Source organism: Cervus elaphus, chromosome 1 (assembly GCF_910594005.1).
Source record: "Cervus elaphus chromosome 1, mCerEla1.1, whole genome shotgun sequence".
Taxonomy (NCBI): domain Eukaryota; kingdom Metazoa; phylum Chordata; class Mammalia; order Artiodactyla; family Cervidae; genus Cervus; species Cervus elaphus.
Genome location: NC_057815.1, coordinates 71,447,890 through 71,472,590, shown reverse-complemented (window position 1 = coordinate 71,472,590; position 24,701 = coordinate 71,447,890). Strand labels below are relative to the sequence as shown.

Below are 24,701 nucleotides of genomic sequence, written 5' to 3'. Positions count from 1 at the left end.
CAACTAAAGTGAATAGAAATACATTGACATAGCACTGGTGCTGAATAACAAATTTATATTTACAAATAGAATCAATTGTTAGGTAAGGAAAAAAGACGTCAAAACTAAAAAGTTGGGAAACCAAACTTTAGTGATAAGGGAGTCACACTGGGGTGATCATACTTTAAACCAGAAAAATATGTAAGTGAATATGGTAGTGAATACCTTAAAATTCAAGGGACCTATTACATGGGGGAGAAAAGGAAGGTTTGTGATTGGTTAGGACTTGTAGGTGGGTTGTAGAGTGGCTGCCAGTGTTCTATTTCTTGACCTGGATGGTATTTAAGAGTGTTTGCCTTAGTAATTCATTAAAATATACATTTGTTTTATGTGATTTTTCTCTATCCATATTATATTCTACCCTAAGAAGTATTTTTTATAGTCTATTTTTAAAGGTTAATAATACTCTCAGCAATCAAGTTGAAGATGGGCTTCCTAGGTGGCTTAGTGGTAAAGAATCTGCCTGCCAATGAATGAGATGAGGGTTCGATCCCTGGGTTGGGAAGATCTGTGGAGGAGGAATGGCAACCCACTCCCATATTCTTGCCTGAAAAAAAGCCCACGGACAGAGGAGCCTGGCAGGCTGCAGTCAATGGGGTCATGAAGAATCGGACATGACTGAGAACCAAACACACATAAATGATAGGAAGATGACAACTACTTTTAAAAACATAAACAGTTACAGCAATTTGCTCCAAAGTTCAAAAGGCCTTCGTTATGAAAAACTTAATTGTAGTCCATTGCAAAAAAATCTATTAGAATTCCATATTAAGCATATTTAACGGTTTTCTGGGGGGTTGGGGGGAGGAAAACTGCTTAATTTATTTCACCAGAGCAAGAACTGGATGATAGTTTAATAAATAATGTGAAAGATTAAAATATAAACTTCATCTTTTCTTGTAACAAGTTATCTGGTTCTTTGTCAATTGTCATTTTCCCTTTGCATAAACAGTTGGCTATAATTTGAGCTTAATAGAGGAGAAGGGAATGAATACTGATGCTGTCATTATGGTTTAGTTTGAGGACTTTCCACATAAGCCTGTCAAATTACTTCCCTGCCTCTGGGTTTGCAGTATGAGTAGAAGCCACATTTGATAGTCAACAATTATTATGGCACTAGAAACTATGAGAAAATGTTAATAACAACAAACCACCGTAGTAGCATGGTGTACAGGCAAGACTGCAGACTGCTGAGTCAAGTAAACCTGAGTTAGCAACTGATCTGCTTCAGTTTCCTGACCTTTAAAATGGGGATAACGATTCTTATCAGAAGTGTCAAGATTCAAGATCATGACGTAAAGCATGGAGTTCAATACTTAGCACATAAAAGGTGCTTAATGGAAAATTATTTTCTCGCATCCCAGTAACAGCAGCTGCTGGTCTTGACATCATAGAGTATTACCAAGGAGGTAACGGGGATTGGAGAAGCAACCGCTTTATTAGGGTAGCTTATAAATTTCCTCAAGTGATTTCTAGAGGAGCATGAGACACAGAAATTATTTTTCCTTTCATTCATGAGATGACCTCATACTCAAGTGGTTTTGTTGGCATTAACTGCAAAACCTAATATTACAGAAGGAACTCCAGGGACTCACTCTTGGCTGATAACACAAACCGGGATTCACAATGGCGAAAAGAACATAGCCTGCTCTCCTGCTTAGGAAACCCTAATACTCAGAAGAGAACACATTTTAAATACCCTCCCTCCCATCCTTAAATACTGTGCTAAATTTAAAACAACTCACTAAGAAATCTCAGTGCAAATTTTTCACAAACTAGGATGAAATCACAACTCAATTCAGAACTCAGATAAGTTTTCTTTGTTTTCTTCTCACGTCTGAATTGCTTCTAGATTGGTCTTTTCTAACTCAGAAGCCATTTTTATTCAAGAAGGGTTGTGTGGTTTCCTGAAGCAACTGCTTGGCTAGAAACTTCAGCAAAATGGGTAAACTTGTTTTTCCTTTCCCTGTTCAGTCCCCACACTTTAGAAATGTTTTCTAGTAACATGTACATCAAGCAAGTAGTTGTTTCAAAGTCAGATTTGGAGGGAGTACTAATGGTAGGAGTTATTTCTAAGGGGCCAGATGCCAAAGAATATCATATTTTCACTCATACATCCTCAATCTCTAAAACAAATTAATGTGTGAAATGCTGCTGGGCTGGCTTACAGAAATGCTAGCAGAAATCCAGTGAATGCTGGATGGGAGATATACTTGTTTTCCCCAGAGGCCATTTCAATATTGCTAATTCTTAACTGGCCTGGCTGGTGTATTTGACAAACAGCCCAATAGAAACATTTGCTGTTTGATATTTTTTGATTCATCTGATGAAGACTGCATGCAAGGCACTCATGCAGATGTAGATGTCAGCAGTAAGAGTAGCATTTTACATTTTTTCCGGCAACTTTTCATCCAAAGGCCTCGAAGAGCCTGATAGGTATTAAAACACTCCCTTAGAAAAGAGAAACAAGTTCTTGCTAGAAGAGAATGATAGAACTGTGGGAAATTACGTAAGTTTAGACCAGCTTCTCACCTGCAAATAGGTGGTGGTGAAGCCATGATTAAGCTCTGTTTCCTTATCGGTCCTGTGGGCAGCTCTCTGGGCAGTTAGGCAATACAGATGGTCTGGGGTATTCAGTCCTTAATTCTTTCCTAAACTTTTTGAAATGAAGTGTTTCAAAATATTTATATTTTTCCACTACAATTTGTGATCTTATAAGTTTTATTCAATATTTATATCACTTTCATGCTTGTCTCCACAAGATAAAATTTGGCTACCACCAAAATCCAGAAATTTCTTTTCTCTTATCTCTTTCTTACCATCTTTGTCTTACTCCTGATGTTACTGTTCCAGAAAAATGTATTATTATTCTTATTAGTCTAATCCTTGTTGCATGTGTTACTGCATCTTGCTTGTGCTAGAAAATAAGATTAGGAAGAAGAAAGAACTGAACTTCTGGGCTCTGATCTGGAAAGAAATCTTGCTAGCTAAGGTTGAAATTTGTGTTCTCTTCTGCCTGACTTTCTGGTGAGTTGTTCATGAGGTTAATTTTAAACTGAGGACTGTTAAATGTTGATAACGCTAAAAAAGAATTTTTGATATCTTGATCAAATGGAATTCCTTAACATCATAGCTTATATTCCCTTTTATTAACATTTCCTGAGAGATAAATGTGTGTGAGGCACCAAGCTAGTTATAAAGAAAAATGGTGGCCTGATCAGGCCACCATTCCTACCTGCAAGAAGTTCAATATGACAGTAGCAATGGCAATGAGATAAACTTATTGTCAAAGGTTGTCCTGGCTAGTAGTAACAGCAAGATAACTAGTTAACACACGATGCTAATGGTAAACACTTTAAAAAATATGATGTTTAATCCTCTTCCCCTATCCCATCTCTGTCACACACACACACACATTAATTGTCCAACTAATTAGAGAAGGAACTCTCAGGTTATGGTTTTGCCTTTTTAGGGAAGACCATCTGAATTTCTCAGTGTTGTCATATATTTTACAGTTTCAAAAGACAATGACCAGCAAACATTACTACAGTCCAACAAGCAGTAGTGATATCTTACAACAGAATAATTCACTTTTTTCTACACTATATGCATTATCCATAAGAATGGAATCTCTTACAGGAAACAGAAAAGTGCCTAACTAGATGCTATGAACATATGGGAGAGAGGAGACTTTTCAACTCTCTTTTCTGGATAAGCCATTCAGAATGCAAAACTGGCTCCTAGGAAGTGGAATAAAATACTTATTAATATTTCGTTTTCTTATAATGCCCAGGATTGAGCATGAGGTGCTGCTAGAGCTGAGGCTGGGAAAAGGGTTCTCTTCCCTAGAGTCGTAGAGGCTGCTAGGGCAAGGGGAGATGTAGTGTGAGTGTGGTTAGAATAGAGGAAGAGGAAGATGAGTAGGCCAAGCAAGAAGGGCATGAAAGACCAAAAAGGAGCCAAAAACAGAGGAGGACTTGGAACAGGTTGTTTGTAGACAGGGTTAAGGCAGAGAGATGGAAAAGTGAGAGAGGTGCACGCCAGAAAGAAGGTGAAGTAGGAAGGGGGAAAAGTAATCCTAGCAAAGTGAGGAAAGAACTATGCTGTAGTTGTTCCCTTGCATGGTTTGCATATATGTTGAGTTGGCTTGTGGTGGGGAGAAGGAGCTGTACGGAATTATACAGTTGTAATTAAATATGTATGTATCAGTATCACACCTATTTATACACTGGTAGCCTGTGTAAGTTTGAGGAGCCCTGGCTTCCTTCTCTCCAGTTGCCATATTAATTGCTGAATATCACCCCATCATCACCGTGCTTTCAGCAGACCAGGAGAGCACCACCCTTTAGCTCTGTGCTACCTTTTAACTACTGTTGGCATATATTGCCTGTCTTGTTCCCTCATTTGTAATGCCAAAAGTCAAGGACTCCTTGATAGTTTATTCCTTGGTCTTATGCGATATGTATTGTTCTATGTGCTTCCCTTGTGTCTCAGCTAGTAAAGAATTCACCTGCAATGTGGGAGACCTGGGTTCAATCCCTGGGTTGGGAAGATCCCCTGGAGAAGGGAAAGGCTACCCACTCCAGTACTCAGGCCTGGAGAATTCCATGGACTTGTATAGTCCATGGGATCACAAAGAGTTGGACACAACTGAGCGACTTTCACTTACTGTTCTACATTATCTAGAGGAAGCCAACTCAACTATTTACACTAATCCACATACAAGAATTGGAGAAGGAAATGGTAACCCACTCCAGTATTCTTGCCTGGAGGATCCCATGGACAGAGGAGGCTGGCAAGGCTTTAGTCAGTCCATGGGGTCACAAGAGTTGGGCACGACTGAGAGACTAAACCACCACCACCACATACAAGAATCGCCAAAGATAATTTTGCATAAGTAGTAACCCAAATCTGGCTCAGAACAAAATGCTGGTGTGATGTTTTGCACATGGCAAAGTATTCAATTGTTGCATGGATGTGTAGGACAATACCACCAACCAAGACATTCTCTTTCATTGATTATACTTATTTTCAGATTTACTCTGTGGGATGCTTCCTTGAATGCTTTATTCTAACTTGACAGTGGCAGTGGAGTGTAATTTACAATGACTATTTCCCATTGGGTTAAATTATGTCATAAATTCAGATAATTTCTTCAATAAAGAAAAGATCCAGACAGCTATTTTTGTTCCTTTGGGGTGGGCGTCAGGGACATGGAATGAGGTTTTTGGCCTTACTTTGTAAAAACTATGTTGCTCCAAGTCAAATGTTTAAATCCTCCTGAAAATGTTATCTTTTTACATACTGCTCCACATATATATATATTTGACAAAACTGATAATGGGAGTTTCTTTACCAAATCTTATTCTTTTCTCCCAGGAAAGATTTCATCATTAAGGGAATAAGGTTACTGAGCATTTCACATGGCTGCCTGAAAAAATATCACCTAGATGATGCACAGTTAAAAAAATGACAAGTATCTGAGAAAATACACATCTGGAACATGATGTAAACTTTACCCTCAAAGCTATTGCCATTTTGATTTAGGTGTATATAATTTTATAATTATGAAATCCTCTAATAATTATTGCATTCATCTACTGCTTTACAGTCCTTTTAAACCTAGGTGAGAATTTATTCAATAAATATTTATTCCTTGCCTACTATATACTAAGACTACACAAAGTTCTGGAATCTATTATTTTTATTTATCCAGCCAATCATATAAGAATGGAGATGACAGTCAGAACCCAAAATCAGATACTATAATTCTCAGTTTAGACCCATGCAATTCAAATTTTCTGAACTAGTAACCCTATTTGAAAGGAAAAGTACTAGGTGGGTATTAGTTTCCCAAGGCAAGCAAGTGTGAAGTAGCAAGCTATTATTGTTTTTGGCATGTTAGTAAGAGTAGAAACCAGCCTCCTTGAAAAATCTACCCGGAAAGCAAAGTTTACCTTTAACATTCCCCATTTTCCTTTCTCTGTCCCGCTCGTACTTTTGGCAGTCCCTCGTCTCCATTATTTATTGCCTTCATTTATTCTTTCTGTTCACTCACCAACCAGTTATTTTTCAAACAAAAGTAAGGCCAGTAGAGAAATAAAGATATGAAAGGGAGAGACCCTGTATAAGGCAGCTACTGATTATGTTATAAAGTTAAGTCATGTCCAGGCATTACCACAGAACCAAGAAGAACATGACAACTGCTGTTTAGTTACATAACTGTGAGAATGCAGAGGTTGTAAAGAACCCAAGCTCTAACTGAGACCTGCCTTCTCTTGAACTACCCTTCCTCTCAACCAGAGGCTCTAGACCTTTGATGCAAATAAGTATCACCTGCTGAGTTTTAAAATTCCTGCTACCCAGGCCAAATCCAAGTCTTGTTTAAAAAAAAAAAAAATCTCTGGAGATGGGACTCAGATTTTTTTTTTTAATTGGCTATTTCACTGTGCAGCCTAGGTTGAGAAACATTGTCCTAAATATCTCTCCTTTTAAAAAATCTCATGTTACCCTAACTTCAATATAGAAGAGGCAAATAACTTTAGGGAAAACATTCAGTTTTCTCATTGTGTTGACAACCCCCTTCCCAAAGCAAATAAGCAAACAAAATCTAAGCTAAAACAACAATAGCAGCAACAGCATAACTGTTTTCTGTAAGTTCTTGAAGTTGAGGATTAGAAATTACCAAAAATAAAAAACAAATAAAAGAGATTTTGGTTATCATTAGTGGAAGAAGAAGTAAAATAGAAAGAAAGTCATGTCCTGGAGTGTGGTATAGTTGGAGAGATATAGGGAAGAAAGCTGCTGAAGGGGAGATTTAGTAGGCAACCTATTTGGTCAGCGGCTTCCCAGGTGGCGCTAGTGATAAAAAACCTGCCTTACAATGCAGGGGATATAATAGATGCAGGTTCGATCCCTAGGTTGGGAAAATGCCCTGGAGGAGGGCACAGCAACCCACTCCACTATTCTTGCCTGGAGAATTCCATGGACAGAGAAGCCTGGCGGGCTACAGTCCATAGGGGACTTGTATGGAGTCGGAGATGACTTTGCACACACACAATTTGGTCAGTTGCAATGATCTTGGACAAAGGAGGTGGAATTGTAGTAGGAAGTCTGATATGTTGACAACAAACCTTTAGCATTTATTCCAGTAAATTGCTCAATATGAGATCAGTGGCTGAGTTATTAAGACTTTGACAAACAAAACAAAACACAAGTCATAAATAAGGACTAAGAATCTGACCCTTAGTGTGATGGATGGGGGTGGAAGTTAGGCAAGCATAACAGAGCCCCCAAATTTGGCCACTGTAATGAAATTATGAAATGTGTTGGCATCAATGCAAAAGTCTGGTGTCAGCAAGTAAAAATGAAGTAAAACAACATAGAAAAGATTGGTTTTGAAGTGGTCCGTTTACCTCCAGTGCCTGAAAGCATCCTTTCCATGTTCTTCCTTCATATTTTATTGCTAGTGAGGTAGACTAGGAAGCCCAGGGCTTGAACAGACCCAGATTCTAGCTTTGGTTCCTTATTTACTATCTGTAGGACCTTGGGGGTATAGTTTAATTTTCTGGGCCCCAGCTTCCTCTTCAGTGAACTCAGAGATAACATCTATTTCAAAAAGCTGTGAAAAATAAAGAACAAATAATACAGTCGAAGCTCTTAATAATTTCAAGACTCTTTCTCCTTTGTCTCTTTTAACTGCTGTTATCTCTAAAGTGAAGTCACTCTGTTGTGTCTGACTCTTTGCGACCCAATGGACTGTAGCCTGCCAGGCTCTGCCATCCACGGGATTTTCCAGGCAAGAATATTGGAGTGCAATTCCAGGAAAGAATATTTCCTTCTCTAGGGTATCTTCCCAACCCAGGGATAGAACCTGGGTCTTCCACACTGAAGGCAAACTCTTTATCATCTGAATGCGCCCGATCTCATCTGATTTCAGAAGCAAAGCAGGGTCAGACCTGGTTAGTTATCTCTAAAGGCACCTTCAATTCTTGCAGATGTAGAGCAGATAAAAATTTTGTACAACAAACTTGCTGATAGTAAAAGTAACTTCCTGGGGTAGGAATGGAGACTAGGTAATTCTTGCTTAAACATGATAGTCATCTGCCATGAATAAATTTGTTCAAATCACTGGGAACTGAATATTTTAAAAACTTTTTAGTTTGTTTTATTTTTGGCTGCTCTGGGTTTTCATTGCTGTTCATGGGTTTTTCTGTAGTTACAGTGAATGGGGGCCACTCTTTGTTGTGATGAATGAGTTTCTCACAGCAGTTTCTTCTCTTGTTGTGGAGAACAGGCACTAGGGCACTCGGGCTTCAGTAGATGAAGCACGTGGCTCCATGGTTTCAGTTCTAGAGTGCAGGCTCAGTAGTTGTGGCACACGGGCTTCGTTACTCCATGGCATGTGGGATCTTCCCGGGCCAGGGATCAAACCCGCGTCCCCTGCATTGGCAGGCAGATTCTCATCCCCGTACCACCAGAGAAGTCTGATTGAAGATTTTTGACCTTCTGATTACCTGCAGATGAGGTCTTGCCCTCGATTAGCTGACCTAGGGGCAAAGTCAAAGACTGGCAGGGACTTGCAGGTCTGAGGCAGGAGTGGGGACAGAATGTGTGAAACTGGAGTGTGAAAATGTGTTCACTTCAGGATTCAGACTTTTTTTTTTTAATATCCTGCAGGTTATTGGCAAGCAGGGGTTAAGCTCAGTTGTTGCTATATTTGATTTTTCAAGAAAAGTCAGACCCATATTTAATGTAAACTCTCCCAGTTTTTGACGGGAGATGACTAATTTCATTTTCTTTCAACATTATGTGGGCCAAACAAAACACATCTGAATACTGCCTGTGTGCTACCAGCCTGCGACCTTTGCCTTTTGGAGGTCCTTTTTGCTTTTAGTGCCCTCTACTCTGAGCCCAGGAATAAGTGTATTCATCTCAAATGACAGGCTTACCCTAATGAATACCCCCACTTCCAGATAAGTGTTTCCTGTTGTTAGTGTTTTATTATCCATAATTAATGTTACCTTCCAGGCAATTCTTTTGCAAATGGCCTCTTGTTCCAAAGTTAAAATCGATTATAATATTTCCTGTTACTTGCTAAAGTGTGTAGACTTAATTTTCTGCTCGTTAGTTTTATCTAACACATCTGCTGGCTGGTTTCACTTCCTCAGGGCCCAACTTCATTTTGCACCAACTCTTGGGAGGTAAAACTTAATAAACTTTCACTTTTGTAAAGCTGAATATTTTTAAAACATATTGCAGAAATAGTCTTCTACTTCACTTGTTATGGACTGAATAGTGTCCTCCCCAAATTCATGTGATGAAGTGCTGACCTTCAATGTGACTATATTTGGAGTCAGAGCCTTTAAGAAGGGATTAAGGTTAAATGAAATATTATTTTTTTGGACCAGGGATTGAATCCAGGCCCTCTAAAGTAAGAGTGTGGAGTCCTAATCACTGGACTGACAGGGAACTCCAGGTTAAATGAAATCTCAAGGATGGAGCCCTAATCCAATAGGACTGATGTCTTTATAAAAGGAAGAGATACCAAGAGTGCAGATACCCAGAGGAAAGACCATATGAAGATACAGTGAGAAAGTGACCAACTGCAAGTCAGGAGGAGAGCGTTCGCCAAGAACCACACCTGCCAATGTACATGTGTGCTCAGTCACTCAGTTGTGTCTGACTCTTTGTGACCCTGTGGAGTGTTAGCCCACCAGGCTCCTCTGTCCATGGGATTTCCCAGGCAAGAATACTAGAGTAGGTTGCCATTTCCTCCTCCAGGGGATCTTCCCAACCCAGAGATCAAACCCAAATCTGCTGCATCTCCTACACTGGAGGTAGATTTTTTACCATTGCATCACCTGGGAAGCCCATAGCTGCCAAGACCTTGATCTTGAACTTTGGCCTTCAGAACTGGGAGGAAATAAACTTCAGCTGTTTAAGCCACCCAGTCTGTGATATTCTGTTTTGGTGGCCTCAGTAAACGAATCTTCCACCTTTAACTACCGTATCTTTGGTGTCTGATGTCATTCCAGTCATGCTTAGAGAAATCCCACTTTTTAGACTCTCATCTTGCTTCCCGTTCAAAACAGTGTAGACATTTTTATATCATCAATCAAAAGAGTCCCCTGCCTGAAAAATATATCCAACTCTCTCTGTCATGGCAGAATACCAACTATTTGGTGACTCACCCATAAAATGTGAGATAAAGGAAACCAATCCTTTTCCCGAGTTTTAAAACTTCTCCTCGTTTGTCAGCTGCTCCTGTGAGTCGCACGATGCCAACCTTCTTGAGGCTGGAGAGCCACCTGTATGCATGCTCATCGTCTTTTAAAACATCTTCGAAATCCAGAGTAGGCAGCTGGAACTCTGAGCCCCAGTACTGACACTCTGTGAGTTATGAAAAAGGAGAAACCAGTGTTAAAAACACGGTTTTAACATACAATGAGAACTTCAGAGAAGGAACTAGTTTATTGAAGCTGACCTTTGATCTATCACGGAACAGACTAAAGTTCAATCATATTAGAAATGCCCAAATTACCAGCTCTTCTTCCCTGGATCCAGGCCAGTGTACTCAGGCTTTCTGCCTGCCAGTGTGCAAGACCCATGACTGGTGTTCACTATAGCACTTTGTCAAGAGAATGTTTATCTTGTGGATGGTTCTTGATACTTATGTCCTTAGGGCTTCTCTGCCTGGACATTGCTTAGAAATAACCTTGAAATACTGTGCATTTTTAACAGCCAAGTTAAATTACTCAATTCCAAATAGAGAGAAAATGAGAATGATGTGTTAGAATAGCCTATGCCTATCCCTAGGGGTTGGGCGGGTGGGCGGTGTTTGCCATGGTAGGAACTGCCCCTCCTTTCTCTTATTTCAACTGATAAGAAGCTTTCTCTGGGGTCAACTTGTTCATGGGAGTCAGCAAAAGCTATCCATTGAGAGGAAAAGTTGGGCCATGTTGTTTTGCCAGAGCAGGCTGATTAAAGTGGTAACAATGAGATTAGAACAATTTGGAATATACTCATAATTTTTTTGGGGGGGTGGAGGGTGTAAAACATGTTATTGGTCTTTCTTGATTCTATTAGCTACCCAATAATTTTTTGTTGGTTTATTTTTTCAATAAGCCTGATGGTGGTGTTTGGTGGTAGTGATTTAGTTGCTGAGTTGTATCTGACTCTGCGACCTCATGGACTGTAGCCCACCAAGCTCTTCTGTCCATGGGATTTTTCAGGCAAGAATACTAGAGTAGGTTGCTATTTCCTTCTCAAAGGGACCTTCCTGACCCAGGGATCGAACCTGGGTCTCCTGCATTGTGGGCGGATTCTTTACCGACTTAGCCACCAGGCAGTAAATCTTCAGGAACTCTTTATCTATGGAAGACTTGGACATGGAAGGTGACCATTAAAACACAATATGTCATAAAGTAACAATAATAAAAATTGATAAAAACAAATAAATAAAAGCAGTAAGATAGTGAAGATAAGCCACCTACAACAGTATGGATTAGACAGACTCAAAGGTGACAAACCAAACAAAAGTACACAATTTGTTGGATGCTATAGTTGAAGTACATTCAAGATACTATTCAAGAAGTACATTCAGAAGATCTGAAATATCAGATCTTCTGATCCCTCATTAATGCTCCTTCTATGATGCCAGTTATTCTTTTAAACACATGAAGTTCCCCATGTCTGTCCCTCATGCCTCAGCTATTTCTTCTAAAATCAGACAGAGCTGGTTTTTATGGGCCCAGCATGCTTGCGCTGTACCACTCTGCTCTCTAACAAGAGTTGGATTTATATGAAAGAACTTCTGTTCAAGAGGAGATCTGCTTGACTTTTGAATATTGGATTTTATGGTTTTTTGCTTTGCCACTCCTATTTGCCCTTCGCATTTACAGTCTCCAGATTGTAATATTTGATACCCATCATAAAGGCCTGTGAAAAGAAGGTGATAAATGTCATAAATACTGCTTATTGGCTACATGGATAGAAAAGTCATTTGGCTTCCCATAAAGAGAAAAGTTTCCTGGGCAAAGTATCAGTGTTAAAGAGAAAAATGATAAATCACTATCTCCTCTTTCCAAACCTTACACCTAAGTGGACTATACCTAGAATCTTAAAAAATATTGAAAACAACTTTAAGCTTATTTAGCCCCAAATGAAAACTGTAAGTCCATAGAGCATTAGAGGTAGATGAGATTTTCACATTGACTTTAGGATATCCCATCACTATGGGTTCTTATTATTGGATAGAAAGATCATCTAAACTATGGCTGAGGAGTTCTCATATCTTGGGCACTGTAATAATCTGGCTAAGAGCAAATTTTTCATTCCTGTATAGACTGCTAGATGGATTAGCTGTGGTCTACATGGTCATGTACTGCAATGTGTGATGTCTTTATTACAAAGGGTTAAGTAATTTATTGATGAGCCTTGTTATAATACTTAAAAGAAAAATTTCATGTCTTATTGAGAGAAAATCAGCCTGGAGAGATAGTATGGTCCAGACTGCAGTGTTGTCAAGTAGAACTTTCTGAGATGCTGGAACTATTTTCTTTCTGTACCATCCAGTACTGTAGCTGCTAACAATATGTGGGTATTGAGACCTGGCATATCGATAGTGGAACTGAGGGACTGAGTTTTTTCCTTCATTTAATTTAAACTGACTTAAACTTTGATTTGGGCTTCCTAGGTGGCACAGTGGTAAAGTATCCGCCTGCCAATGCAGGAGACACAAGAGACACGGGTTTGATGCCTGGGTTGGGAAGATCTCCTAGAGTAGGAAATCTCAACCCACTCCAGTATTCTTGCCTGGAAAATTCTATGGACAGAGGATACTGGTGGGCTACAGTCCATGGACTAGCAAAGAGATGCAACTGAGCAAACACACACAAATTTTAATTTAAATAGCCACATGTAATTGATACTATATGAACTAGGACATGAATAGAATAAAGGACTTGGAGCTAAAGAGACTTGGACTTGAGTCATCATATTGCCCCTTACCAGCTTGTTTCTTTGTCTTTTATCTGATCTTCCATCCCTAATAAAATAACCATACTAATATTTGCCTTGAAGGTCATATGTTAACCATGCAATGAGTTTATGCAAGGAGTCTGGTATAGTGCATAGCACATAGTAGACTAAGAAAATACATAATATAACAATTGGTATTTGCTGAATACTTTCTAGAGTCAGCTTCAATCCAAGGTGCTCTTCATACATTATTTTTGAAAATCCGTAATAAATATACATAGGAATACTGTGATTGTTTCAGTATTCCCATGCTACAGAGAAGGGAACAGAAAGCTGAGTCTAGCAGCTAATGATTTGCAGAGCTAGTTAAGCAATTTCAGGTGACTAATTCCAAAGTCTGTAATTTTAGCAACTACGCAGAAAATAAACATTTGATGCCTTGAAATACTGTTGTCACATGTATTTTTAAGTCCTATGTCTGAATGTTCGCAGCTTACTCTATCCCTTACACGGAAAATCTCCTTTCTGGATGAAAAGTAAAGCAGGGCAAGTTACAATTAGGAACACTTCGTCTGGACATGTTCAAGCCTGAGTGTTTAAAGATAAACCTTGGCTCCCAGTCAGGACTTTCAATGCAGAAAAAACTTTACAGCTAGGTTTCACGGCACAACTCCACAACAACATTGCTATTCACTGCTTTTGTGAAATGAACCAAGGCTTAAAAATCAGCTAGCTTCTTTTCAAAAAATTTATGCCAATACAAGTCAGTGATCCATGCCAGTAGTTTTACTTAAGGCCATTATCACTTTCCAGAGAGTTTTGGTGACTGCGTAGCAGGGAAATGTAATAAATAGAGATGGAAAAAAACACTTTCACAAGATGTAAATGTTTTAAAAACTTTTGTATTTTGAACACTTTGTGGATTCAAGAAGGACTGCTTAGGGTACACACTATATACATCAAAATATATTTATAGCGTATTTTAATGAATTTTTGTTTCTACATGAGTTGTTTTCCTGTTATAGAGTAACACACACATGCTCTCAAACACACATGGACATACAAACACAATATCCAATATTCTCATCTAACTCATAGAGAATGAATTATATTCTTTCAATAAATATGTTATTCTTTACATGTGGAAAGTTAACCATATTCACATAAAGACTAAAGATAAGGCAAGGCTGTTAATATAAACATCAATCTGTACTATAAATAATTTCACATTCATAGGATTTTACTATCAGGGATTGGTCACAGTACCTTTCAAGTTCTACAAAGTTTATAGTGTTCCAACTATAGCTCATATTTTGGTGGACCTAGACAGCCGCTTTGCAAAAATCAGTGACCGAGGGCCACAGTCCATCATAGAATCTGTGTCCTAATATGAGCCACTGATAGACTCAGTAATGCCAAGTGTAATTTTCAAGGATAGCATTGTGACTAACCAGTTTCCAAATTCATCATAACATCCTCAATATAAAATATTCTAGTTTTCCAAGAGAAATAAACTTCATCTTAATAAATCCAACCAGTAGGATCATTCTGTGATCTATGTGTAGATCCTATGATATCTGAACAGAAACTCTGATGTTGAAAAGGTAATTTGGAAGCATTTTCCCAGTCTCCCCCAACCATGAAACCTCACCACCAGGGACCATATGAAAACACACTGGCCTAGAAGAAATCATTTGTCAGGTGAATACATTGAAAGTAAACTTAAATTTCACACTTGGGTCTGGATACATAAACAGTATGGAAAATGACGGAATATTTAAGGCATGAACCACCCTTTCTAATTTAACTTATGGCCCTACTAATAAATACTTCCTTGAACATGTGCTTCACACATCATAAAATTTATGCACAGGCTACATGCTGGCTTTCAAGGAACCATTTGTACAAGGCTTGCTTTTCAGGGTTAAACCTCACATTCCTGAATCCTGACTTGTATTTCAAAAAAGGAAAAGACACAAAGAAGCTCTTCAGTTGAAGATTCATGAATGCGGTGTGCAGGGTTACAGTGTGTTATTTCATGAATCTAGGACCTTCTGTTCACCTGTACAGAACTGTGCCTGAAACAACTGTCTGAAACAGCTCATCTCATGTGCTGAGGATCAGCTGATGGCTTACTATCTTTTCCTGTAGATATCTTGCAGGGGCCCAGCCATAAACCAAATCTGACCCCCAGGAGTGGAAAGGCACCTGAGTGGAAATAGGGCTTTGATTCTCTTTTCTGCACTAAGGACTTGCTGCCCTCTTTGGAAAGGGCACCCTTGTCTCTTGTCTAGTGAACTCAACCTAACTTCCAAGATCTTGGTCATTTGTCCTCTTTTAGATTGAAATCTTCCAGAAGCTGACCCTAAGATGAGGATTTGAATGCAAGCAACTTACTAAGGTGAGAGTTGGACCATGAAGTGCCAAAGAACTGATGCTTTTGAACCGTGGTGCTGGAGAAGATTCTTGAGAGTCTCTTGGACAGCAAGGAGATCAAACCAGTCAATCCTAAAGGAAATCAGTCCTGAATATTCACTGGAAGGACTGATGCTGAAGCGCTAATACTTTGGCCCCCTGATGCAAAGAGCTGACTCATTAGAAAAGATCCTGATGCTGGGAAAAATTGAGGGCTAGAGGAAAAGGGGGCAACAGAGGATGAGATGGTTGGATGGCATCATGAACTCAATGGACATGAGTTTGAGCAACCTCTTGGAGATGGTGAAGGATAGAGAAGCCTGGCATTCTTCAATCCGTGGGGTGGCAAACAGTCAGACATGACTGAGCAAAATAAACAACAATTTACTAAGGAGGTCTCCCTGGAGGCACCAATAGGAGGTGAGGAAGTAAAACAGGGAAGCAGGCCTCTGGATGGGTGGTTTTTTTTTTTTTTTAACTTTTTATTTTATATTGGAGTATAGCCAAATAACAGTGTTGTGATAGTTTCAGATGAACAGGTGAGGGTTTTGCAGCCAGGACTCAGCACTGCTGGACCTCATGGCAATGCTGTAGACTATACTTCAGATTCAGAGTTATCCTACCCAGAGACAAGGAAGCGGAGATGCACAGGCTACCCATACCCACCACTTATTGGTTGAGAGCTGTTTCTGGGGATTCATTCCTGGGTCTCCTGGCCTTCCCTGTGTGTTGGTCAAGCAGGCTCCCTTAGGCAGAGAGGACCCTCCAGGAGCATGGCAGGCTTGTGATAGGAAGCTGTTGGCATGTACGAGAAGAGCGCTGAGGAGCACTGATGCAGCCGTGACAGCTTCTGCGAGGCCCTCCTTTGGGATCTGCAAGACTGGGCTAGGATGGCTGTCTCCTGTGGCGCCCAGCACCATACACAGCTCAGTCCCAGTGCTCACCACAGTGTGCTGAAAGGATCTTTCACTTACTCTGTACATGTTTGTTGAAAGCCTTGGCTATGTGAAAGAGAACGTGTTAGTGAATAAAAATAGATGTGATCGCTGCCCTTGGGAGGGAAAAGGTGAATAAATAAGGAAGCAAAGACATAAATACATAAAACTAAACACTGTAGCAAGTGCTATGAGCATAACAAATGGGGTATATTGACAAAAAAATCACTGGAAGTGGGATGGAGACCCTACTTAGACATGGCAGATAAGAAAGGTCTAACTGAAAAGATGCTGTTTAAGCTGCATCCTGAGGGGTGAGAGAAGTCAGTCATGCAAAGGGCAGAGAAAGTGTCCAAATAGGAAAGACAATAGGAAGAGGGGTGATCTCTTAGCTTATCAGAGGAACTCAAAGTCACTGAGGCTAAGACACCCTAGACAGACGTGGGTGTCGCAGATGAAGTATAAAAGTAAGCAAGGGTGGGCTAGGTGGGTCCTCATCTCTCTCTCTCTCTCACTAGACTGCAAGCTCCTTGCAAACTACAGGGATCCTGTCATTTATCTTTATTTACTCCTGGCTGTTGCCCCTAACTCCTTCTCCTGCTGGTGTACAGTGCAGGGCTGGCACTCAACAGATTTTCAGAAGACTACTATGTTCTGTATCCTTCATAAAATATTTGCTTATTTCCTAACGATGAAGCAACCCAAAAAGAAGACAGTATCTGAGCACCCTTTAGCATTTTAAAAGATAGAGAAATCCATAAAACCTTTCCTATAGGTGATAATTTTGCCAAACTTGAAAAGTCTCCTTGAGAATGTATAAACAAGTTTATAAGTTGCTTGAAAGAAGAGGAACACATTTTTGTTCTGGACTATTAGGTACCTAGTATATTATATATGTTCAGCCCTATGACAAGAGTGACCATACAGTTGGAAAAAATGAAAACACAGGAAATTATGAAAGAGCACTAAAGGACAGTGTGATAAACATTTACAAAAACAGAAGCTAACACACTTACTAGGCACTTTCTAAGCACTTTACATGGAGTGACGCATGTAATCCTCACAACAACCCCATAATAGAGATTCTAGTACTGTTCCCATTTTATGGATGAGACAGGCATCAGTATCTTAGGTAAGTGATGCAACATCACACAGCTGATGTTAAGTCAGAGCTGGGATACTACAAGAAGAACTGGACTCCAGATATTCAGAAAAAATTTGTTGAAGGATAACAAGCACCGAAGGATGTCAGGAAGGAAAATTGATATCTCAGACTTCCTTCGAGTTGGCAGTGCAAACCGAAAATTCAATTTTACCCTCTGTTATTATTTTAACTATCCTCTTTGACATCCTGGAAAAGTTGTAGAACACCCTCTTGATGGCTTTTAATTGCACAACACATGTCTCCCTATGGAGCAACCCACTCTGGTTCTAGTCAGCTCCAAATGACACAATCTTCTTCCTTGTACAAAGTCACATCTACCTCTGTCACCTTCTTTGAGGCACTAATTCAGTGCTCCAGAATCACACAGAATATGGCAGTCTTGGAGAAGGTATAAAGACAGTTACTGAACTGAGTTTTTCTTTCCAAGGCTAAATAAATAGCCCCTTTCTCACCTATATTTTTCATGTTTTATGGCTACCAAGCCCCATACCATCCTCTCTGCTCTCCTCTGGTTGATGCTTTCAAGTTTGCTGATGCCCTATAACAGCCTGGGTGTCTCAATTAATCAGGCATAATACTATAGGTGTGCTCTGGCCATACCTACACAGTGGGCTCGCTACTACATTTTTATTCATGCAGCCTAAATCTGATTAACCTTGTTTGGGCAGTCTCAAGTCTGTTGACTCAGCTTAACTTTTCAGTCAGCCAAAACATGTAAGAATTGCCCCTCAGCCAAGTCCTCATTTCTAAAGCTAGTTCACTGAGAATGTACTAAGTACTTATGTAGAAATGAGATGCAGGGACTTAGTGTCAAAAGTTTGAGGGTGACAGATCTGGATTCAAGTCAGAATTTTGACACTTTCTGTCTGCATGACCTTCAGAAAGTGATATCTTCTCTCAGTTCAATTTCTTTACCTGGAAAATACAGGGTGGAAATAACCTGCAGGATTGCAGTGAAATTTAAATGAGATGGTATCTTGAAAGAACTTGACATAGCACACCTAACTGCACTTGAACCAGAGCAGCTGAACGTGGCTGGATGAAAACATACCATGATGACCAATTTTATTGCATACTCTTTAATCTATAGTTAACTCTGTCCCATACTCCCCTAGCTGACTGTTTATCATGTTCTCTATCCTCAGTCTTCCCACACTTCCTCCTTCTACTCATGCTTAGCTGACAGCTTTGCTTCCTGTTTCAGTAAAAATTAGAAGGACTCGGAAGAGACTTCCATTCACCCCCATCACCACATCGAACAACCTGCCTGTATCTGTGTTCTTATCGTCTCTTGATGTGGTATAAATAAGTTCATAAATTTTGTGATCTCATTCTCTACCAAAAGCAAATTCCTTAAGGACAGAATCTTTTTCTGTTTTGTTCATCACTGTATCCCCAGCACGGAGAACAGAGCCTGGTACAATTCTATAATGCATGGAAGATATTCGAAAAATGGTACCTGTTATTAATATTAGTTTTTTTCTCTTGATTCCAATTTTCTAGTGGGGCAGACAGTCAAATACACAGACATTGGCCCTTGAGTGCAATAATGGCAATGGCACAGAGAAAGCATGTGTGCGAGCTTAGTTGCTTTAGTCGTGTCTGACTCTTTGTGACCTTATGGACTGTAGCCCATCAGGCTCCTCTGTCCGCTGGATTCTCCAGCCAAGAATACTGGAGTGGGTTGCCATGCTCTCCTCCAGGGGATCTTTCTCACCTAGGGATTGAACTCGCGTCTCCTGCATTGTGGGTGGACTCTTTACCACTGAGCCACCAGGGAAGCCCAGCGTAGAAAGAGAAGCTGGCACAAATTGCTACAAGCACACAGAAGAGGAGGAGGATGACAAAGGAATCTAATAAAGCAGATGCTTTTCAGTCAAATCTTGGCTCCATTACTTCTTCATCTCTTTTGTTTTGGACTAATTAATTTTATCAACCTCATTTTCCTCATGTGTAGAAAGTTGTAAAAATGTTGCCTTTGTAAAGTTGTTGTTAGGATTAAATACAGCAATGCATATTAAGCACTGAGCTCAGTGCCTAGCAATGCTTAAAAATATGAAGAAGGAAGATTAGCAAAGGAGTAGGGGACAAGAAGGGAGAAAGAGGGTATATGTTGCTAATTCAGACAGAGGGTTGGTGTAGGAGATAGTGAGATGTTAATGGATTCTGTATTGTTTTAGCAATAGGGCTAGAAGATTTTCTTGGCATGTTGGGTGTGTGGTATAAGAGATAATGAAGAGTTTAGATTTGTATTAATTTAATTGGAGGCTAATTACTTTACAATATTGTGGTGTTTTTTGTCATACATCAACATGAATCAGCCATGGGTGTACATGTGTCCTCCCATCCTGAGCCCCGCTCCCACTTCCCTCCCCACCCCATCCCTTTGGGCTGCCCCAGAGAAGAGCACCGATTTTGAGTGTCTTGCTTTGTGCATTGAACTTGCACTGGGCATCTGTTTTACATATGGTAATATACATATTTCAATGCTATTCTCTCAAATCATCCCACCCTCACCTTCTCCCATATAGTCCAAAAGTCTGTTCTTTATATCTGTGTCTCTTTTGCTCTCTTGCATATAGGGTCGTCATTACCATCTTTCTAAATTCCGTATATATGCATTAATATACTGTATTGGTGTTTCTCTTTCTGACTTACTTCACTCTGCATAATAGGCTCCAGTTTTATCCACCTCATTAGAACTGACTCAAATGCATTCTTTTTTACAGCTGAGTAATACTGCATTGTATATATGTATCACAACGTTCTTATCCATTCATCAGCTGATGAACGATGGTTGCTTCCATGTCCTAGCTATTGTAAACAGTGCTGCAATGAACACTGGGGTATGTGTGACTCTTTTAATTCTGGTTTCCTCAGTGTATATGCCCAGCAGTGGGATTGCTAGGTCATACAGCAGTTCTATTTACAGTTTTTAAGGAATCTCCACACTTATCCATAGAACAGTGTACTAGTTTACGTTCCCACCAACAGCATAAGAGCACTTCCTTTTCTCTACACCCTCTCCAGCATTTATTGTTTGTAGACTTTTTGATGGCTGCCATCCTGACTGGTGTAAGATGGTACCTCATTGTGGTTTTGATTTGCATTTCTCTGATAATGAGTGATGTTGAGCATCTTTTCATGTGTTTGTTAGCCATTTGTATCTCTTCTTTGGAGAAATGTCTGTTTAGTTCTTTGACCCACTTTTTCATTGGGTCATTTATTTTTCTGGTATTAAGCTGCATGAGCTGCTTGAATATTTTGGAGATTAATTCTTTGTCAGTTGTTTCGTTTGCTATTATTTTCTCACATTCTGAAGGCTGCCTTTTCATCTGGCTTATAGTTTTCTTCCTTGTGCAAAAGCTTTTAAGTTTAATTAGGTCCCATTTGTTTCTTTTTGTTTTTATTTCCATTACCCTGGGAGGTGGGTCATAGAGGATCTTGCTGTGATTTATGTCAGAGAGTGTTCTGCCTATGTTTTCCTCTAAGAGTTTTATAGTTTCTGGTCTTACATTTAGACCTTTAATCCATTTTGAGTTTGTTTTTGTGTATGGTGTTATAAAGTGCTTTTGTTTCATTCTTTTACAGGTGGCCGACCAGTTTTCCCAGCACCACTTGTTAAAGAGATTGTGTTTTCTCCATTGTATATTTTTGCATCATTTGTCAAAGATAAGATGTCCATAGGTATGTGGATTTATCTCTGGGCTTTCTATTTTGTTTCATTGATCTATATTTCTGTCTTTGTGCCTGTACCATACTGTCTTGATGATTGCAGCTTTGTAGTATATTCTGAAGTCAGGCAGGTTGATTCCTCTAGTTCCATTCTTCTTTCTGAAGATTGCTTTGGCTATTTGAGCTTCCTTTTTTTGTGCTTCCATACAAATTATGAAATTATTTGTTCTAGTTCTGTGAAAAATACCATTAGTAGCTTGATAGGAATTACATTGATTTATAGATTGCTTTGGGTAGTATACTCATTTTCACTATATTGATTCTTCCAATATACAAACATGGTATATTTCTCTATCTATTTGTGTCATCTTTGATTTCTTTCATAGGCATTTTATAGTTTTATATATATAGGTCTTTTGTTTCTTTACGTAAATTTATTCCTGAGTATTTTATTCTTTTCATTGCAATGGTGAATGGGATTTTTCCTTAATTCATCTTTCTGTTTTCTGTTAGCACATAGGAATGCAAGAGCTTTCTGTGTATTAATTTTATATCCTACAACTTTACTATATTCATTGATTAGCTCTAGTAAATTTCTGGTGGTGTCTTTAGGGTTTTCTATGTAGAGGATCATGTCATTGCAAACAGTGAGAATTTTACTTCTTCTTTTCCAATCTGTATTTCTTTTCTTTCTTTTTCTTCTCTGATACTGTAGCTAGGACTTACAACACTATGTTGAATAGTACTGGTTGACCCTGCTGCCTGACAGATCGAGTTGCCATCAACCAAGACAGGAAAGACTGTCTGTGAAGCAGGATTAGCTAAGACCATCTACTCCCATCAGAGGATTCATCTTCCCTCTGATCTTCCTCCTTTTTTCTTAATCACTCCAAGTAAATCACTTTATAACCTCCCCCTGTTTTGTCCATCATGATTATGATTAATCAATCTATTTTGGGCTAGACACTTCTGTTCCTGTGTGCATGCATGCTTAATCATGTCCAACTCTTTGTGACCCCATGGACTGTAACCCGCCAGGCTTCTCTGTCCATGGAATTTTCCAGGCATGAATTCTGGAGTAGGTTCCCATTTTCTGTTCCAGGACATCTTCCTGACCCAGGGATTGAACCCACATCTTCTGTGTCTCCTGCATTGGCAGGCAGGTTCTTTACTACTGGTACCACTGGGGAAGCCCAGACACTTCCATCATGCCTGTTTGAAGTCAGAGCTTAGACACTCTGCTTCCTCCTTTATGAGCACATGGTACTCTTCAGATGCCTTCCCCAATGTTCCTTATTAATATTATCTGTATTCATATGGTCATGAGACTGTATTTAATTTGGGTCTGGAATTTTTTTTTTTTCATCCAAGTATTGAGGTTTGTACATGAAAAATATCTGCTGAGTGTTGGTGTCTTCATCGGTAATGATCCTTAACTAACCAGTAGATAACCCATCACTTTTCCCCAAGTTTGCTGATCATCCTAGCTTCAGCAAACATTTTTACAGGCCTGATTGAAATTAGGGTCAAAGTTGACCAGTCTTTTCACGCCTTCCTTAGTTTTATTTAAAGAAAACTATCTGTTAGGTAGAAAAAATTTAGCCCAGACTTCAAATCAATGTCTGAGTGAGTAAAATCCTTTTCATGGCAATAATTCCTTCTGAGTCACTCTCAAGTGTTTAATTGGAATTATAATATGATTATTCTTCAAGTAAGGGGAACTCATCAATAAGATGTGATCATGACACTGTTTCTCTCTCTCCTTTGTCCTTACTCAGATGTTCTTTATTATGCCTCTGCTATGTCCATGGCTCTTTATGTAGGAGAAGAAGGGGAGGGAAAGGACCTAACAGGATTTGAGTAGCCACAGTATGCTAGGCACTGAGCTAAGCACAGCACTTAGTTTTTTCCACTCATTCTTCACATCCCACAGCTGAGAGGCATCGCCTCTTTTACATATGGAAAAAATGAGAGTCAGATCACTTATGACACAAGTCAGGTTCACAGAGCAGAAAGTCAAAGCCCCTCTGCTGATTCCAAAGCTGTTCTCCTTTCCCTGTGCTGTTTTACAGGGGAAGCATGTTCTTGGCATATCACCCTCTTTCACTTCCTCTCCTAACAAATTCTAACAAAATTCTTTTGGAAAAATGTATATGCTTCCATTGTTATATCACAGCCTTGCATTTTAGTGTTACCAGTGAAATTATGTCCATTTTCTGGACTTGCTTGCTTTCTGATCTGTATTTTGTAGTTTGACTTTGTTGTTGTTGTTTAGTGGCTAAGTCTTATTTGACTCTTCTGTGACCCCATGGATGGTAGCCCATCAGGCTCCTCTGTCCATTGGATTCTCCAGGCAAGAATATTGGAGTAGGTTGCCATTTCCATCTTCAGGGGATCTTCCAGACCCAAAGACTGAACCCACATCTCCTGCATTGGCAGGTGGGTTCTTTACCACTGAGCCAGTTTGTCTCAGGGATAAATATAAATGAGTAAATGATTGGGGAAACAAGCAGAATTTGGACAAAAGTAAGAATCCACATGCTTGTGGAGGGGGCTCTAGACTGTGGGATGATTAGAAAGTCCCAGGGAAGACTTTGGACTGTATTGTGCTGTAGAGAATCACCAGGGCTGGGGGAGGGAACATAATGATGGGCATCCAGAGGATAACCCAGCAGGGTTGTGCAAGCTGGGGGTGAACACAGAGGCCATGTTATTTCAGTAACTCAAGTATGAGATAACAAAAGACTTTGACTAAGTGGTTAGCAAGAAGGACAACTTATACAATATTTTCCACCTATAGCTTTTTGAATGTCAGTCTTCTCTGGGCAAACAGGCAATGAACATGGAAGCTTGATAGCTGATGGGAAAAAAAAAAAATAGGATTGTACTTTTTTTTTTCTTTTTCTGTAAACTGATATACTATTTAAGAAGGTCAAGAAGCCTCTCAAGGCTGTTCTCTATAGTTATCAATATTTACAGCTGCTTTCAAGGGAACCTTCTGAAGATGAAGTGAGGTCGTATGTAAAGCGAGGCGTCATTTTTCACTTAGTGTGGTGCTATTCAAGGCTGTAAGCAGGTCCCATCTCCATTGTGCAGATAAAGATTTGGGAACAAGAAAGGTTAAGAAAATTGTTCAGGGTCACAGATCTAGCAAGACTTAGGTTCTAGAGTACTTTTAATTCAGTGCTATACTGTTCTTTTGATTCAAAGCAAAGTTACAGATTGGGAAAAATACAGAATTTTGAGCAAAAGGTTAAAGTTAGAGAAATTGTTGAATGGAATGGAGACTAAAAATTATTTAACTAATTTGCTCAGCTAGAAAGTAAGCAAATCAATAGAATGGGTGAACAGCAACATCAAAATTCTTTTCAAAATCTTTTTTTTTTTCTTATGGGGATAGAAAAATTTAAGAAGAAATTAAAACTAATTTTTTTCCATGGACATTTTGAATGTTTGGAATTGGAATCTTAAAGAAATTTAAGTACGATGAA

The 24,701-nt window shown here is 39.4% G+C and overlaps 1 protein-coding gene across 3 annotated transcripts in view; it reads right to left on the bottom strand.

Annotated features, from left to right (window-relative positions):
• BBOX1 (gamma-butyrobetaine hydroxylase 1) overlaps positions 1-24,701 on the bottom strand; it is a 65,906-nt gene that overhangs the window by 25,955 nt on the left and 15,250 nt on the right. For all 3 annotated transcript variants that reach the window (XM_043908294.1, XM_043908301.1, XM_043908286.1), the window contains one exon: positions 10,233-10,431. In XM_043908294.1, the coding sequence (XP_043764229.1) occupies positions 10,233-10,431 (199 nt within the window). The remainder of the gene's footprint in view (positions 1-10,232; positions 10,432-24,701) is intronic.